Source organism: Ranitomeya variabilis, chromosome 2 (assembly GCF_051348905.1).
Source record: "Ranitomeya variabilis isolate aRanVar5 chromosome 2, aRanVar5.hap1, whole genome shotgun sequence".
Classification (NCBI taxonomy): domain Eukaryota; kingdom Metazoa; phylum Chordata; class Amphibia; order Anura; family Dendrobatidae; genus Ranitomeya; species Ranitomeya variabilis.
The window spans coordinates 818768309-818786215 of record NC_135233.1 but is presented as its reverse complement, the minus strand read 5'-3'; the positions used below and the strand labels follow the sequence as shown (position 1 = coordinate 818786215).

Here is a 17907-nt window from a genome sequence, read left to right as displayed (position 1 = left end):
GATTTTATAGTGTATTGATACTAATTTTACTGTAAACGTTCTTAGCTGATTTTCTCATTAAGTTTTACTAGTTTGGCCATATTGTCCAGTAAAACTGGATATTTAGTTCTGCTTTTTTTTTCATTTTATATTGACTTTGGGTACAGAGTTTTGCACAATTATTCCTATTTTATACCCATTTTACTTGTGCTCATCTTTTTTGCTTACACTGAAATATGGCACCATATTACTTTTACAGAGAAAGATTTCTAAATAGTCTTCTGAAATGTTAAAGGTAAAGTTAAAACAACACAGAACTAACTTATGTAGCCTGCTGTTTGATTAATCCTCAGCAAAAATGACTATATCTTGAAATTGACAGTAAATCGCGACTTATTCATTATTTCCCTATAAATGTAAATTAATATCCTATATAGTCTGGTAATTGCCAGTGCTGCCACCTAGTGGAAACTCTGTGAATGTAGAATCAAAATGGTCAAATGCCTTCTATTCTATATAATGACTAGTGATACTGATGAGCGAATATACTCTTTACTCGAGATTTCCCGAGCATGCTCGGGGGTCCTCCGAGTAATTTTTAGTGCTCGGAGATTTAGTTTTCCTCACCTCAGCTGAATGATTTACATCTGTTAGCCTGCATAAGTACATGTGGGGATTCCCTAGCAATCAGGCAACCCCCACATGTACTTATGCTGGCTAACAGATGTAAATCATTCAGCTGCGGCAAGAAAAACTAAATTTCCGAGCACTAAAAAATACTCGGAGGACCCCCGAGCGTGCTCGAGAAATCTCGAGTAAAGCGTATATTCGCTCATCACTAATAATGACATTTTAGAATATCAATAAATTAAAATATCTGGACTTGTTACATCAACACCTTAATGGCACACTAGCAACTTTGCTGAGCGTATGATGTCAGACTATCACTGTTTGGAAGCTTTAGGTCTTAAGAGATCTTGTTCCTTCCTTTTGCAAAGTATAATTTACATGTACATCCCTCCTTTACTTACTAAAAAAGCATCCAAATATATACAGTGGGGAAAAATATATTCAGTCAGCTACCAATTGTGCAAGTTCTCCCACTTAAAAAGATGAGAGGCCTGTAACTTACATCTTAGGTAGACTACAAATATAAGAGTCAACCTGAGAAAACAAATCCAGAAAATCACCTTGTCTGATTTGGCAAAATTTATTTAGCAAATTATGGTGGAAAATAAGTATTTGGTGATTAACAAAAGTTCATCTCAATATTTTGTTATATATATGAAGCCGCTCCTTCATTGCCCTGGCGGTGTGCTTGGGATCATTATCATGCTGAAAGACCCATCCATGTTTTATCTTCAATACCCTTGCTGATGGAAGGAGTTTTGCACTCAAAATCTCACGATACACGGCCCCATTCATTCTTTCATGTACATGGATCAGTCGTCCTCGTCCCTTTGCAGAGAAACAGCCCCAAAGCATGATGTTGCCACCCCCATGCTTCACAGTAGGTATGGTGTTGTTTGGATGCAACTCAGCATTCTGTCTCCTCCAAGCACAACAAGTTTTGTTTCTACCAAACAGTTATACTTTGGTTTCATCATGCCATATGACATTCTCCCAATACTCTTCTGGATAATCCAAATGCTCTCTAGCAAACTTCAGACGGGCCCGGACATGTACTGGCTTAAGCAGGGGGACACGTTTGGCACTGCAGGATCTGAGTCCCTGGCAGCGTAGTGTGTTACTGATGGTAGCCTTTGTTACAATGGTCCCAGCTCTATGCAGGTCATTCACTAGGTCCACCTGTGTGGTTCTGGGATTTTTGCTCACTGTTCTTGTGATCATTTTGACCCCACGGGGTGAGATCTTGCGTGAAGCCCCAGATCGAGGGAGAATATCAGTTGTCTTGTATGTCTTCCATTTTCTTATTATTGCTCCCACAGTTGATTTCATCACACCAAGCTGCTTGCCTATTGCAGATTCAGACTTCCCAGCCTGGCGCAGGGCTTCAATTTTGATTCTAGTGTCCTTCGACGGCCCTTTGGTCTTCACCATAGTGAAGTTTGGCTTGTGACTGTTTGAGGTTGTGGACAGGTGTCTTTTTATACTGATAATAAGTTCAAACAGGTGCCATTACTACAGGTAATGAGTGGAGGACAGAGGAGCCTCTTAACCCCTTTCTGCCAGCTGACGGAATAGTACATCAGCTGGCAGATCCCCTGCTTTGAGGTAGGCTCCGGCGGTGAGCCCACCTCAAAGCCGCGACATGTCAGTTGTTTTGTACAGCTGACATGTGCGCGCAATGAGCGCGAGCAGAATTGCGATCCGCCCGCGCCCATTAACTAGTTAAATGCCGCTGTCAAACGCTGACAGCGGCATTTAACTAGCGCTCCCGAACGCGCGGCCGGAAGTGCTCGCACCGCTAACCCCCTTACATGATCGGGGGTCATCGGTGCATTGCCATAACAAACAGAGGTCTCCTTGAGACCTCTATGGTTGTTGATGGCCGATTGCTTTGAGCGCCACCCTGTGGTCGGCGTTCAAAGCAACCCTGCATTTCTGCTACATAGAGGTGATCTGTGCTTCACCTCTATGTAGCAGAGGCGATCGAGTTGTGCATCCTTCTAGCCTCCTATGGAGGCTATTGAAGCATGCCAAAATGTAAAAAAAAAAGTGTTTAAAAATATAAAAAAAATAAAAAATATATAAAAGCTCAAATCACCCCCCTTTCGCCCCCAATCAAAATAAAACAATAAAAAAAAAATCAAACCTACACATATTTGGTATCGCCGCGTTCAGAATCGCCCGATCTATCAATAAAAACAAAGGATTAACCTGATTGCTAAATGGCGTAGCGAGAAAAAAAATCAAAACGCCAAAATTACGCTTTTTTGGTCGCCGCAAAATTGCATTAAAATGCAATAACGGGCGATCAAAAGAACTTATCTGCACCAAAATGGTATAATTAAAAACGTCAGCTCGGTACACAAAAAATAAGCCCTCACCCGACCCCAGATCACAAAAATTGGAGACGCTACCGTTATTGGAAAATTGCGCAATTTTTTTTTTTTTTTAAACTTTGGAATTTTTGTTTACCACTTAGATAAAAGAGAACCTAGACATGTTTGGTGTCTATGAACTCGTAATGACCTGGAGAATCATAATGGCAGGTTAGTTTTAGCATTTAGTGAACCTAGCAAAAAAGCCAAAAAAACAAGTGTGAGATTGCACTTTTTTTGCAATTTCATCGCACTTGGAATTTTTTTCCCGTTTTCTTTTACACGACATATTAAAACCAATGGTATCGTTCAAAAGTGCAACTCGTCCCGCAAAAAAAAGCCCTCACATGGCCATATTGATGGAAAAATAAAAAAGTTATGGCTCTGGAAATAAGGGGAGCGAAAAACGAAACCGAAAAAAGCTCCGGGGGTGAATGGGTTAACAAAGAAGTTAGAGGTCTGTGAGACCCAGAAATCTTGCATGTTTTTAGGTGACCAAATACTTATTTTCCACCATAAGTGGGAGAACTTGCACAATTGGTGCCTGACTAGATACTTTTTTCCCCACTGTAAATGAGCTTGTATTAAGCATTACTGACCTTTGTTGGTTAAATTCTCCTTCACATTCGATGACCCCGATCCATTGACTATGCTCCTACCTATGATTCAAGGACACAGAACATTAGAAACATGCATCATCAACAGTATTAAAAAGCACATGGCTTGACATCGGCACGTTCAGACTACTCTCTGGCTTCGCCGCTATTCGGCATCGGGCCCCACCTATGTCCACTCCCCCGGAGGTCAGGTGCTTCAGGTCCTGCACTCCGGCAGGTAATCTCACCGCAGCGCTCTTACTCTCTCTCTCTCTTCCCTTCTGTTACATGTGCACAGACTCCTGCTGTAAGTCTGCAGCAGGGGTCTTGACAACAGCTTTGTTGTGGAGTAGCACTGTACTGTACTAACAGTTCACCAAATGTTCCATAAATACCTGATTTAATGGCTGATCTCGTCTTTGCAGGTGACGTCACAGCACTTATAAGGCTACACAATGCTGTCCCTTTGCTGTTTACTTTCTGCACATCTGGTCCTTTCAGTGTCCACTCCTCCTGTAAATTCTGAAAGTGTGAAACAGAGGTTGAAAAAAAGAGAATCTGTCAGTAAGATCAACAATCACCATCTCCTTAATACTGCCTATACAGGCAAGCAGGTATCTGAAAGCTAAATCCACAGACACCTTTACATCTTCTATCTATTGCTACATTAAATCAATAAATCAGCATTTTCATTGACATGCAAATAAGGTGTTAAATACTCTGGCTGTGATAGAGAACTTTTTGGGCCTCTGCCTCTAGGCTTGTTTCCACATATAGCACCTGCCTCTTTAGCTTGATTGGTAGCTCACTGTCTGTGTGATGTCAGGTTCCAGGCTAAGAAATGAGACAGTGAGGTATTAAGCTAAAGAGGCAAGTGCTGGGTAGGAAGACAACCTTGGGAGTCAGAGAAACAACCTTGGGAGGAAGAGGAATGGCAAGTGCTCTACAAAGCCCAAAGCACTTATACTCCTCATTTGCATACATGCATACACATTTATTTATAGGTAATGCAACAACAGATAAAAGGTATAAAGATGTCAAAGAATTTAGCTTTCAAATATCTACATGGTCATATATGCGGTTTGGAGGGTTAGTCTTACTGATAGATTCTCTTTAAAGATATATATTCGTCAAGTATGTAAATCATCAAGTGCCATTTACCAATCTGTAATCTGAAGGAACTAACCTTCATATCTCTTAAATGTTTAGAGAGATCTTCCAAACACAGTGTCCGGCTTTCTGCAGGGATTTTATTGTTTACTACGGAGAACCATTGCTTTAGAGCATGGACTAAAGAGTGAAAAGAATCCATCTGTACTTGGCAGGATGACACGTCTTCTTCTCTGAATATGAGATTATAAGATGACGTTAGTGAAACATCAACATCACTGAAATCTCTCAACACCAGAGGAGCTCATCATAACCACATCAGAATATGAATAACCTATTTATTACAAAATGTGATCAATGTAAATGGTAAAACATTGGCTGCTTATTACAAGATGAAAGTTGTCTCAGTACTGACAGTATACCGTCTTCAGTGCAATATTAGTTGACTCCTATCTGTTGGCCCTATGTTCTAGGGACACTATAATAGTGTAATAATATATACGCATTGTCACTTTATCTCGACTTTTTTTGTCCAAATATTATCTGTCAAATGTGTGTTTTGACTTGGTATCTTTCCCTACTGTGAAGGGTTGTAGTACTTAGCGCCTGCCAGGGTGGGACGGTGAGCTGGGGCACCATTTAGGGTGCCAACCTCTGCGGCTAGGAAGGGTTATTTATGAGGGAATATTATTATTGAAAGGATCGAGGGTCCACCCCTCCTAACCTACCCCAAAACCTAGTTTGTATGTGGCATTGGTTATCCTTAGATTCATTGATGAGTGTCACGGATTTACTTAGCATGTCTATGATCGAGAACACTATGGAACTTCCTTTTTAAGAAAAGTATTAATAAAATATTTTGTTTTATTGGATGAGGTTTTTTATGTTAGACACATTTGATACTCTTCATTACTTGATAGTGTTAGTCTATATAAAAAGGCAGCTTCTAAACAGTGCATGTTCCTTCTTATAACCATTCCCAAACCCCGAAGCAGTAACAGGAAGTGACATGAGACGGAACATATGCACAGCAAAGTTGTTCTGCATTATGTCCATTTTTTGGGGAGCTTTTTCAGGCAACTCTGCTTGAAAACAATGTTGTATGCACATACAAAAAGGCTATGTACACACAGTAACTTTTTCAGACCCATTCTAAATGGAACCTGACCGAAACTGTGTTGCAAACCTGCTATAAAAAATAAACATGCTACACAGCAATGTAAAAACTACATTGCTGTGCACATTTTCAGTCTTCTGTTACTGCTTTTAACATCTTCTGGGTTCAGAAGTTGTGACGTAGTTCATTTTTCAGAAGCTTGTAGCATAAGTCGCTCACCTGGTATATTTTAAAAACTACAGCAAAACCGCCAGCAAAGCTGTTTCGGGAAAATGAATGCTGATTTTTCCAAAAGCGGCTTTACCTAGGAAAACTTCTGTGGGGCCGTCTTAAAGATAGTAAGAATATGGGCATACAGAGTCTTTTTGCTGAATTTTTGCAGCACAAACTCAGTGGAAACTCATAGTTTTTGAAGAGCGTTAATATTTGGTGAATCATTGTAGAGTTTCTGCCCAGTTTCTGCTCCACATACTACTTAAAATACTCTGTTTGCACACAATCTAAAAAAAAAGTTACAAAAAACTTATAATTTGAACAATAGAGTGGATTTCAATACAAAAGATTAGGAAGCGTTTTTCAACCATTTCTAAAGCAATTATTGAGAAGGATTTTAGACAAGATCACCTATAAAAAAAACTCCATGCTTCCACTTACTTTGCCTTAACAGTCTCTTCCAGATCGTGAAATCGTTTTACCATAGTGTTCACTTTTTCCAAAACCAAAGCTTTGTCCCCAGGAACGGCATACACACACAACTCATTGACCAGCTTGTGTAACTCTTCTAGGCTCTTTTTCTGCTCCAATACCTCATTGCTTGTTTCCTGTCACAGAATAATGTGAGAATGGATGACTTATATATTTTCCATGAAAAGGTGTAAGGTCAGATTTACTGTGTAAATCATTTCATTTTGCCAAAACATTTTAAAGGTATGGACGATTGGGGGGTCCAAACTTGTGAAGAGGCCATTAATTGTATATTCTAGAGACCGTTCTGTAGATTTAAGAGGGTCCTCCAGCCAATGGAACAGTAAACGCAACATTTCCTAGTGACAACGATCACCTTTTACTATAGAAATATTTCTAAAAAAGCTTCTATGTGAATCAATCCAAAAGACAAACAGTACTCCTCAGTGGTAAACAAGTGTCCGCAAAATCAGTTGCTTTTTATTTGACATTTAGGACTCATCATGTCGGTTCCTCTGGAATTGTGCTTCACCAGTGGTTTTCTGGATATGTATGAGAAACATGTGCTTATATGGGCTCTTAATTACAAAACAATTATTCACCGTGCTTGGAATGTTTTATAAAATATAATTTGGGTCTTTCTGCAGCATCTGAATATATAGAAAGGAAAGAAACTCTTCAGGAAAGGTCATCAGTATCGATGTAGTGGAAAACCCCAGTAATATGTTTCCTTTAGGCAACTTGTATATGTACAGTAGAATGGACACTACTAAACGGAAACATAAAAAAAATGGACAAAATGCGTAGTTGCTGAAGAAAGAGGCAGGTTAAAAGGCAAACCTATTTACAGCCCCATTATGAGAACATCTACTCTATACAACAATGTAGGACATGAATAAAGATTTCTTAGAGGTTTCTATGAAAGACGTAATGGAAGTATACAAATGTCATGAAATGCATTTGGTACCTGCATATAGCGAGATAGCTGCGTCACATCTTTTCCAGGTCCATCTGCTTCCGTCAGGGCTTTTAGTGTTGTGTCCAAGAACGACTGGACTTTGCCAGAGAGATCCTCAAACTGTTCAACTTTAGACTTTAAATCTTCCATCTTCACAGAGCGTGCTCTGGTTTGCTCAGTAGCGTTAAAGAAGCGCTCAGACAGGTTATCCATCTTTCCTTTCAGAGAGGATGCGGAGGGTGAATCGGCAGTCTGCATGAACTTCTTTACCTTTTCATTCATTGCATTGACGCTGCTTTGGTGACTTGTGATATCTTGCTCAAGCATCTTCAAAAGGTCATCAGAAATGAACAGAACAGAACAAGCCAAATTATACAAGCAGGTAACAATCATATTCACAACCACCATTCGTCTAATTACAGCTTTACGCTTTCCACTGAAAATCTACTTCATTAATAGGGTTCATTAATGCTTGAAAAAAACATTATGATAAATAAATTAACAAATACTTTTAATCATTTATTTACGTGTAAGGAGGGAATGTAAGTATATTGAAGCTTAGATGACATCTCAGCTGAGGCACAGGCAGCTAGGACAGAAATTGTGAGGTGAGGGATGGGATGCAGGCAGGGGGGGAAGAGGCTGCTTTCTAAAATAGTGTAAAGGTCACTACTGATATACCCCCAGTGTGAAACCTACATCTCCTACAGCTTTCATATTGTTGACAGTCCATCCTCCTCACTCTTCATGCAGTGATTCTTGACCTAGCTGCCTGCCTTCAGCTGAGACGTTATCTCAGCTTCATTATACACACATTAACTCCTACAACTATCATGGAATTTAGAAGGCAAATGGCACAACCACTTGTCAAAAAAATGTTTTTTTTATTAGTTTCTCTCCTTTATCTCCTCACAGCTAATTGCTAGTGGAGGCAAAAGAGCAATCTCTACTCACATCCCATTCGGCTGTGTGTTTTAGGACAAGTTTTGTGCTCAGTAATCATGCCAGCCATTTTGAAAATTCTTAAAATTACTCCCTAGCCAAAACGACACTAAAGAAACTATAAAAAGTATTTAAGAATTGTTTTACAATAATGTATTTTTTTCCATTCATAAATTCTCTTAATTTCCCGAGGAACCCCATTTAATTGAAATAATGGTTTACCTGGAGAACACAAGATGAACCTTTTAACTTACAGGCTTACTACCGTACATTGCAAATTTGAATGGAAATTTGCTTCCTTTGAGCCATAAAATAGTTGTAAAAATGAAGTAAACTATTGGCAAGTAGAAACTGTGTGTAAACTCAAAGCTGTTAAATTTAACTTTTTGCACGAAAATAAATCTTAAAATAACTTTCCAGTTAGGTAATAAAATATTCTTGCAGATATGTGTCCCGCTCTCCATATTTGTGTTGGGAAATAATCGAGTTAATGTGCAGTCGGGAGATTCACTTACGTTATTTTTAGAGATAATTTCCTGAATTGATGAAGAATTTAATGGCACTTGTTGATGCTCTTTTAAGTCCTTTTCAACACTTTGCATCCAGTCAACCATTTCATCCAAACCATCCTGAACGCTAAGTGATCGGGTCAAGGTTATCTGGAGTCTTTCATTCCAGTCACTCACAGACTGAGACAGATGATTGTGTCTTTCCACTATGTCATCTAGAAAAAAAAAAGAATTTAAAATATTGTGAATGTGTTGAACTGATGAAAAAGAGTCAGCAGAAACTGGCTCAAACTTTACATGTGGGCAAAGGTGTAATGTGAAATATAAATTCCTGTGTTTAATGGAAAAATTACATGAACTACTTTCAGACGACTATGGAAAATTGTGCAGATGATATAAAAGGGCTAAAAATATGCATCAGAAATATTTGGTTTAGACAACATTCCTTATAGTGCAAAGAAAATCCCAGGAACCAGATCACAAAAAGGGAAGAAAGTTAGCCTAAATCATACCCAAAAGGGAGTTTGCTCCTGTGGGTGTTTCTTAAAAGTAAATCATTTTAAATTCTGAATGCTGGTATGGGAAAAAATACAACTTTATACAGTACGCTTTGAAGAAGAAAGATCTAATGAGGTCCCACATGCAGCCCCGGTCTCGGGTCATGCCACCACCACTTCTGGCTGTGCCTTGACTCTGAAGAGAGCTTCCTCTCCTCTTGTGGTCAGGGATTGAAAGGCTTATTTTGTGTATGCATCACCTATGACAGAAAAGGGATTGGCTTAGCCACTTAAAAGAGTCCCATAGCCAGCCCTTCTGCAAGGTGAAGCCAAAAGTGGAGGCGCTTGGAATGGGGCTCACGTGACACATAAAAGTATATTACCATGATGTATTCATTTCACTTTTAAACACATATAGGAGCAATTCCTTTAATAAGAACAAATCTATATAATGTCAATAAAAAGAATTGTCACAATATTCTTTACATGTGACGTAACGGTGATTCTATCATCAGTGTAACAAAAAATTCTTTATTACTAAAACGCTGACTTGCCCAACCACAAGACATTATACTGGGAAAACAGAGATTTTAAAAAGGCCTGGACATTATTCCAAATCTAATGGTATTATTCACAATAAGGGTTAATCTTGATAATAAGAAAAGACAATATTGGACTAAATACCAAGTGGTTTTTGTATCTCATCTTTATTTAGCAGCATGATACTGTTCAGAAGTCCTTCTGCAGATTTCTTAAGTTTTTCCACACCGACCTGGTGAATGGATAACTGTTCACAGAGCAACTGAAAAAAAGAGAAGAAAAGCTAAAAAAGTAGCAGAAAATGAATGAGAAAAAAATGAATAAGATTTTTTTTTTTATTAATGGGTAGCTCACTTCACAATTGATATAGAGTATAGCTGAGAATGAAAATGAATTTATGAGAAAAGCAGCTGTATAGGAAAATGTGTGAACTAATGGTCTAACTATATACTGATGCTGTCATGCTCTCTGAGCTCCCCATTCATTCATTCACATGTAAACAGCTGTGATGTCTTGGATATTGCTTCTTTCTCTACCTGCAAAGTACATAGAGCAAAATGAATAGGGTTGTTCATGGCCATTGATTGGCTGCAGCAGCGACATACTGTCCACGGATGCAAGGAGACTGGCACGTAACCCAAGCTGCATTACAGAGGAGCTGAGGGGGATCACTCACTTAGGTAAAGATTTTTTTTTAATTCTTTGACCAACCCGGACTCGGTTTTAGAAAAAAAATTATATATAAAATGCACCGTTACATGTATTATAAAAGGAAGAGGTTCGGGAGGGAATAAACTGTGCAAGGGATAAGCAATGGCTGCAATGTTGAAACCAGTAAGCGGAGACCTCAAGGGTAAAAAGGAAGAGGATATTTAATACAACTACGTTAGAAAGGTAATTTATTTGTAGTAACCTACAGCTAATTCAAATAAAAATCAGCTGATCACAGGCAAATCATAATATTTCATAATATCACTTGAAAGTAGCTGGCCAGAGCACTTTTCTTTACATTTACTAGTTTACCAGTTGGAAAATGACATCATTTGTGGTCAGCTGATGAAAAGTGTACACACTGTGGCCGCATTTTTTTTTCTTCTTTTCCAGCCAACACGTCAACATGTGAACACAACCTAATATAATACGTGCTGGTTTATACAAGCAATTATAATAAAGGAGATATATATAAAGTACCTTGGTGTCTTCTATCTGTCTCTGCAGATTCCTGGTGTCCGCAGCAATGGGTTCCGCCAACCTTTTCTGCACAGTCGTTTCTGACTTCTGGAGACCAGACAGTAGTCCACAAGATGCTTCTTTATAGTGCTCGTATTTATCTACTAAGTCCTTCAGGTTGTTCCCAAGTATATTACACTAAACAGGAGAAAGCACAGTCAATACTAAAATGGCCGTACTTTATTAGAAGGAGCAGCTTTATATCTTCCTTCCACCAGGTGTTTTATTAAATATTCTGCAAGCTGTATGGATAGACATGAATGATTCCACAGAGGGAACTGTGCAGCCTTACAGTTAGAGCTGGACGATCCTCTTCCGACACACATCTTTATGATCAGGGAATAGTAGAAAGCTAAATACAGCCAGTTCAGAATATTACAGGGATCCGTGCATTTACCATCTCATTGCCCTTGATCACCAGGGATATTAAAACTAATTCCCTCACAGCCCTAGATCACAAGCCATGTTGATAACCCATTCACTGCACTGGACAACCAAGATTCTAACTTTACCACCTTCCCCACCCAAGCCCACCAGGGATGTTGGAACTAACTCAGTGACATTAAAAGGAACCGGTCACCAGAAAAAAACTATTAAGCTGTAGATATGGGGTTAATCTGCAGGATAATAGCGCTATTATACTACACGTAGCCCAACGCTGCAGGGAGAAAATTACCTTTATTCTCCCCAGCAGCGTTCCCATTTCAGTCCCAGGGGGCGTTGGTTCAGTCACACTCTGAGTATACAGAGTGGCAGCTGTAACAACGCCCCTGGCCCTGACTGACACTGGCTCTACATTGAGGCCGGCTGCCAGTCTAGGCTGGGGGGGGGTAGTTACAGCCTTTGCTCTGTATGCTTGGCCCACACCTGTGACTGAAACCGCCCCCCGGACCTGACTGATAGCCGGCCTCAATGCAAAGCCAGTGTCAGCCAGTGTCGGGGAGCATGGTTCCAGCCACCGATCTGTATTATCAGAGCAGTGACTGAAACCGCTTTGCCGCCGTCTCCATGACTGAAACTGGAACGTTGCCCGAGGGAAATAAAGTTAATTTTCTCCACGAAGCGTTCGGCTACGTGCATGCGCCGGGCACCGGGCAGCATAATAAGGCTATTAACTTGTAGATTTGCCCCACATCAGCAGGTTAATAGTGTTTCTTCTAATGACAGGTTCCCTTTACTTGTTTGCAATGCCCTAGAGCACAAGAGGTTATAACTAGAGTGGGTGCAAATTGATTCACAGGACCCAGTTCAGCGGTTAAGTCAGTAATCCCTGGCCGGTGGATAGGAGCCCAGAAAACCGCCTCCTAACTTCAGGCATCCGTAGCTCTTTTTTTGACTAGCTGACATGGCATGATGTCACATGTACCTAGCCCAGAAAACCCCTTTAATCACTTACTAAATGATGCCCTTCTTTGATGGGACACAACAACTTAGTAGAAAACCAAAACAATGACAGCACATGTGTACTCTGGAGGAATGATCTGAAGATACTGTTAATTACCTCTGCATGTAAAGACTTGTAGTTTTCTGAAGCCATGTCTAATTTGCTTTGCACCATCTTACAAGTTTCCATTGTACTAATATTATTGTTGTCTTCCACCACGTCATCTTTACTGCAGGATCTTGCAGCATCTAGCACCCTCTGGCCAGATATGGTGATATAACGCAAGTCTCCTTTATGGGAAATCACATCCTCGGAGAAACTTTTTTGCCTTTGCAGCTTAGTCATGAGATCTGCAAAGTCCTCAGCTCCACTTTCCAAATGTCCTAGTTCATGTTTCGAGTCTTGAAGCCAATTCTCAAACTCAGTGTAGTCAGCCGTGAACTTTTCTAGCTCCTCTTGAACTGTTTGGATCATCTTCATTTTCCGCTCAGAGTCACACAATGTTGACTCATACTGGGCTTGTAAGGCTTCGATGTTTTTCTGGAGCTTTTCCTTCTCTTCAGGTGTCAGATGGCGGCCTTGCTTCTCAAGTAGAGCTTGTGCGGATTGGGTGGCTATAATTACTGCCTGATGCTGAGACACGATTTTTTCATGCTGGGCCTGCAGACAATAAAACATAATTAATAGTTGAAACAAACTCTGCATTTGAAGGCTGGTCATGTTGCAGATCTATGTTAATCTGAGCTGTGTCCTTTGATATTAAAGCATAGGGGCAGCCTCCCTCGCCGATACTGCATGACTTTTTAAGGTTTTCAGTTGGGTTTACTGTTATTGATGGGATATTTCAACTGCAGATTGTGTAATGTGTAATGTGAACATGCATTAAGGCTGTCGTCCCGCATATTTTTTCGATACCCTTATGGAACGTATACAATACATCACAGCCAAGCTTTTCTAACATATGAAAGCAAAACAGCAAGTAGATCTTCAAACACAACCATCTCCTTATTGTACCTTCACTTTTTGATACTGGCTATTTAAGTCTTCTTCTTTAGGCTGTTCCTGGACGTTCCTCACATCAGATTTCCCATCGCACACAATCAGATTACCATTAACCTCTTGCACTCCGTCCAGTATAGATTGTATCTCACTGTTTTTGTGATGTGTTCCATTTTGCTTAATGTCAGATTTCTTCTGGTGGTTTCCATTCTCCCCTTCGTCATCCACATGTGACAGCCAATCCAGCAGGCTTTCGATTTTGTTTTTGCTTTCTTCCAGTTGTTCAACAGCAGCGGACTACAGAGAAAAAACATTGGAGGGTTGAATTCAGCAATCAATACTAAGTCTAAGGCTCGGTGCAGGTGACCGTATGTTTTCTCATCTGAAAAAATTGGGTTGATAATGCAGATCACACACAGATCAAACGATGATCATAGTGTGATCAGATTCTCTTGGATGTGGAGAAGATGGAGAGAAAAAAATTGTGCTCCTTCTCCATTCTGTCAGTCCACGGAAATCACACTTAGGTGTCATCCGAGTGCAGTCCTATGATTTCCCCGGACACATTGACTTACATGGCTGAGTGCGATCCAAACATCGGATCAAGCTGGGGCATGCTCCAATTTTTTCCCTGGACCGTCTCTGTCCAAGAAAAAAATCAAACATGGGCACGGTACCATAGGATAACAGCTGTACATGCATAGGGACAGCTGTGACATGGGTATGAACACTGGAAACCTTCCTCAATTATGGGATTTTATGTTGGACCATATGCAGTTTCTAGATAATATAAGTAATACAAGTCAGGAACCTTTTCTGTTTCTGTCTTGATGGCTGTAGTGACTGCCTTTTCAAGTTCCTTTTTGGATTGCTCTGCTTTCTTACGGAGGAGATCAAACTTAGCTCTCGCCTCTTTCAGTTTCTGCTCAATTATACATTTTTCTTCTGAGGAAAGTTTATCTCCATACTCCAAGAGGAATTTTTCTGTGTTCTTCACAATCTCTGCAAGTTCACTGGCGCCGGCTTGCACATCTTTCTGTAACTCCTACAAATGCATGAAAAATAAATCAACTGGAGCAAAAGACTTACCATTTTCTGCATTATGAGTAACTCAATCTGGCATTGTTAAAATTCACACCTTCTTACTCAAAAAAGGAGATCTTTCCAAATAATCGGGTGAAACCAACACCCCCTCTATACAAGGTCATACTGCAAAAACAAATTTTACTTCCTAAGCCTTTACATAAGACAATGAAAAATACCACCACACTATAGCCCTAGGTTGTAAGCAGATGGTATTGTGGTGGGAGGTACTGAGCCTGGGTCCTGACCATACAGACAACGCATGGATCCATATTTCTAGGTACATGCTAGTGACTGCCACAGAAGAAAATCAGTATTTACCTGTGCCATTGTGCTAATTTGCAGGTAAATATGGTTTTAATTATCTGTGGTCTTCTAACTGGAAGTGTGGTCCATAGGAAGTACAGGTATTACACTCATGATACAAATGCATATGCCTTCCAGATTTGCATCACATATAGCTTTTATCAGAGCTTTACAAAACAAGCAATATGATTAGAGAATCAGACTATACAAAACTAGTTTGTATAAGCATGCAATGTCTTTTTCAGGCGGATTCCAGGCACCCCAAAAATGGCCACACCAGGACCAAGAGATTGGCTATAGGTAGCACAGATGAGGTTTTGAGGTTAGTATACCACTGAAACGGTCACAGAAACACGGGCAAACTATACTAGGATAACGGGAACACGGGATACGGGAATAATCTTAACAGACTAGGATGGGGGACCTTGCAATATACAGTTGCACACACCAACACAACTAATACTAAACTATAGGTTTTGATCAGGCACCTCCCTATTGGGGAGGGTGCTTTATATACAAGTTGCCTGCCAGCTACTAGCTGAGAGACAACTTTGCAAGGAAGCACTATAACTAAATGCCTACCAGCTGACAGTTGGGGGCATTTTATTGTGTGTGTGTGCTGCTGGACCACAGTGTGGCGCACACAGAGTAAGAGGAGACAGCTTCTGGGGACACTTCAGCAACCGGGACAGTGAGAAAGCAGGCGTCCTCACATGGTGGAAGGAGGGGAAGCATGTGGAGGCAGCGGCAGACGCTACAGAAGTAGTATGTTCATTCTTCACAGTATAGAGTAAAGGACACCGGCAGCAAAGCCACCACAACAATGACGAAATAACAATAGCCGAAGCAGTGTCAGGAAAATGACTACCAGTGTTGGCTTGAAAAAGTCACCTGCTGCACCAGTGTCTAAAAGTTGCATGTGCACAAAGCCAAACAGAGGACTGCATTACAGTCTTTGGAAATGTATAGGATTAGCTCATATAGGGATAAGGACAAATGAACAGATCAGGACATTCTCCTGTATGAAGACGCAAGGTCCAAATTCCATGAACCCACTTGGACAAAGCATGCAAAGGAAAATGGTAGACAGCGTCCAGCAGGTGATGAGCTTCAACATATTTATTCTGTCATACAAAAGATGCAATGTGCCGATCTGTCACAGCAGAAGTGTGCTTGAAAAAGACCTGTGACAGGTAGAAAGGTCGCATCCTTTGTATGGCAGAATATGTAAACATGTTTTGAACCTCATCACCTGCTGGAAGCTGACTGCTATTTTCCTAAGCATAAAAGCTGTAGACATCGATCGTAGATTTTATACTTAAGACTATTTGAAAAGTTAATTATTATATATATATATATATATATATATATATATATATATATATATATATATATATATACACACAGTACCGACCAAAAGTGTGGACACACCTCCTCAATTAAGGATTTTTCTGTATTTTCATGACTATGAAAATTGTAAATTCACACTGAAGGCATCAAGACTATGAATTAACACAAGTGGAATTATATACTTAACAAAAAAGTGTGAAACGACTGAAAATATGTCTTATATTCTAGGTTCTTCAAAGTAGCCACCTTTTGCTTTGATGGCTGCTTTGCACACTCTTGGCATTCTCTTCATGAGCTTCAAGAGGTAGTCACCGGAAATAGTCTTCCAACAATCTTGAAGGAGTTCCCAGCGATGCTTAGCACTTGTTGGCCCTTTTGCCTTCACTCTGCAGTCCGGCTCACCCCAAACCATCTCGATTGGGTTCAGGTCTGGTGACTACGGAGGCCAGGTCATCTGGCGTAGCACCCCATCACTCTCCTTCTTGGTCAAATAGCCCTTACACAGCCTGGAGGTGTGTTTGGGGTCATTGTCCTGTTGAAAATAAATGATGGTCCAACTAAAAGCAAACCGGATGGAATAGCATGCCGCTGCAAGATGCTGTGGTAGCCATGCTGGTTCAGTATGCCTTCAATTTTGAATAAATCCCCAACAGTGTCATCAGCAAAGCACCCCCACACCATCACACCTCCTCCTCGCTTTACGGTGGGAACCAGGCATGTAGAGTCCATCCGTTCACCTTTTCTGCGTCGCACAAAGACATGGTGGTTCGAACCAAAGATCTCAAATTTGGACCAAAGCACAGATTTCCACTGGTCTAATGTCCATTCCTTGTGTTCTTTAGCCCAAACAAGTCTCTTCTGCTTGTTGCCTGTCCTTAGCAGTGGTTTCCTAGCAGCTATTTTACCATGAAGGCCTGCTGCACAAAGTCTCCTCTTAACAGTTGTTGTAGAGATGTGTCTGCTGCTAGAACTCTGTGTGGCATTGACCTGGTCTCTAATCTGAGCTGCTGTTAACCTGCGATTTCTGAGGCTGGTGATTCGGATAAACTTATCCTCAGAAGCAGAAGTAACTCTTGGTCTTCCTTTCCTGGGGCGGTCCTCATGTGAGCCAGTTTCTTTGTAGCGCTTGATGGTTTTTGCAACTGCACTTGGGGACACTTTCAAAGTTTTCCCAATTTTTCGGACTGACTGACCTTCATGTCTTAAAGTAATGATGGCCACTCGTTTTTCTTTACTTAGCTGCTTTTTTCTTGCCATAATACAAATTCTAACAGTCTATTCAGTAGGACTATCAGATGTGTATCCTCCATTGTATCCAACCCCATTTATAAGGCAAGAAATCCCACTTATTAAACCTGACAGGGCACACCTGTGAAGTGAAAACCATTCCCGGTGACTACCTCTTGAAGCTCATCAAGAGAATGCCAAGAGTGTGCAATGCAGTCATCAAAGCAAAAGGTGGCTACTTTGAAGAACCTAGAATATAAGACATAATTTCAGCTGTTTCACACTTTTTTTGTTAAGAATATAATTCCACATGTGTTAATTCATAGTTTTCATGCCTTCAGTGTGAATATACAATTTTCATAGTCATGAAAATACAGAAAAATCTTTAAAT

General features: G+C 40.4%; 1 protein-coding gene across 1 annotated transcript in view; it reads right to left on the bottom strand.

Annotated features, from left to right (window-relative positions):
* The window catches only part of DST (dystonin), a 745723-nt gene that overhangs the window by 175684 nt on the left and 552132 nt on the right, over positions 1-17907 (bottom strand). Inside the window, exons 45-55 of the mRNA XM_077290007.1 lie at positions 14362-14595; positions 13566-13847; positions 12669-13211; positions 11129-11305; positions 10082-10199; positions 8907-9115; positions 7459-7776; positions 6462-6628; positions 4767-4923; positions 3976-4102; positions 3584-3643 (exon numbers count right to left, since the gene is read on the bottom strand). Coding sequence (XP_077146122.1) covers positions 3584-3643; positions 3976-4102; positions 4767-4923; positions 6462-6628; positions 7459-7776; positions 8907-9115; positions 10082-10199; positions 11129-11305; positions 12669-13211; positions 13566-13847; positions 14362-14595 — 2392 coding nt within the window. The remainder of the gene's footprint in view (positions 1-3583; positions 3644-3975; positions 4103-4766; positions 4924-6461; positions 6629-7458; positions 7777-8906; positions 9116-10081; positions 10200-11128; positions 11306-12668; positions 13212-13565; positions 13848-14361; positions 14596-17907) is intronic.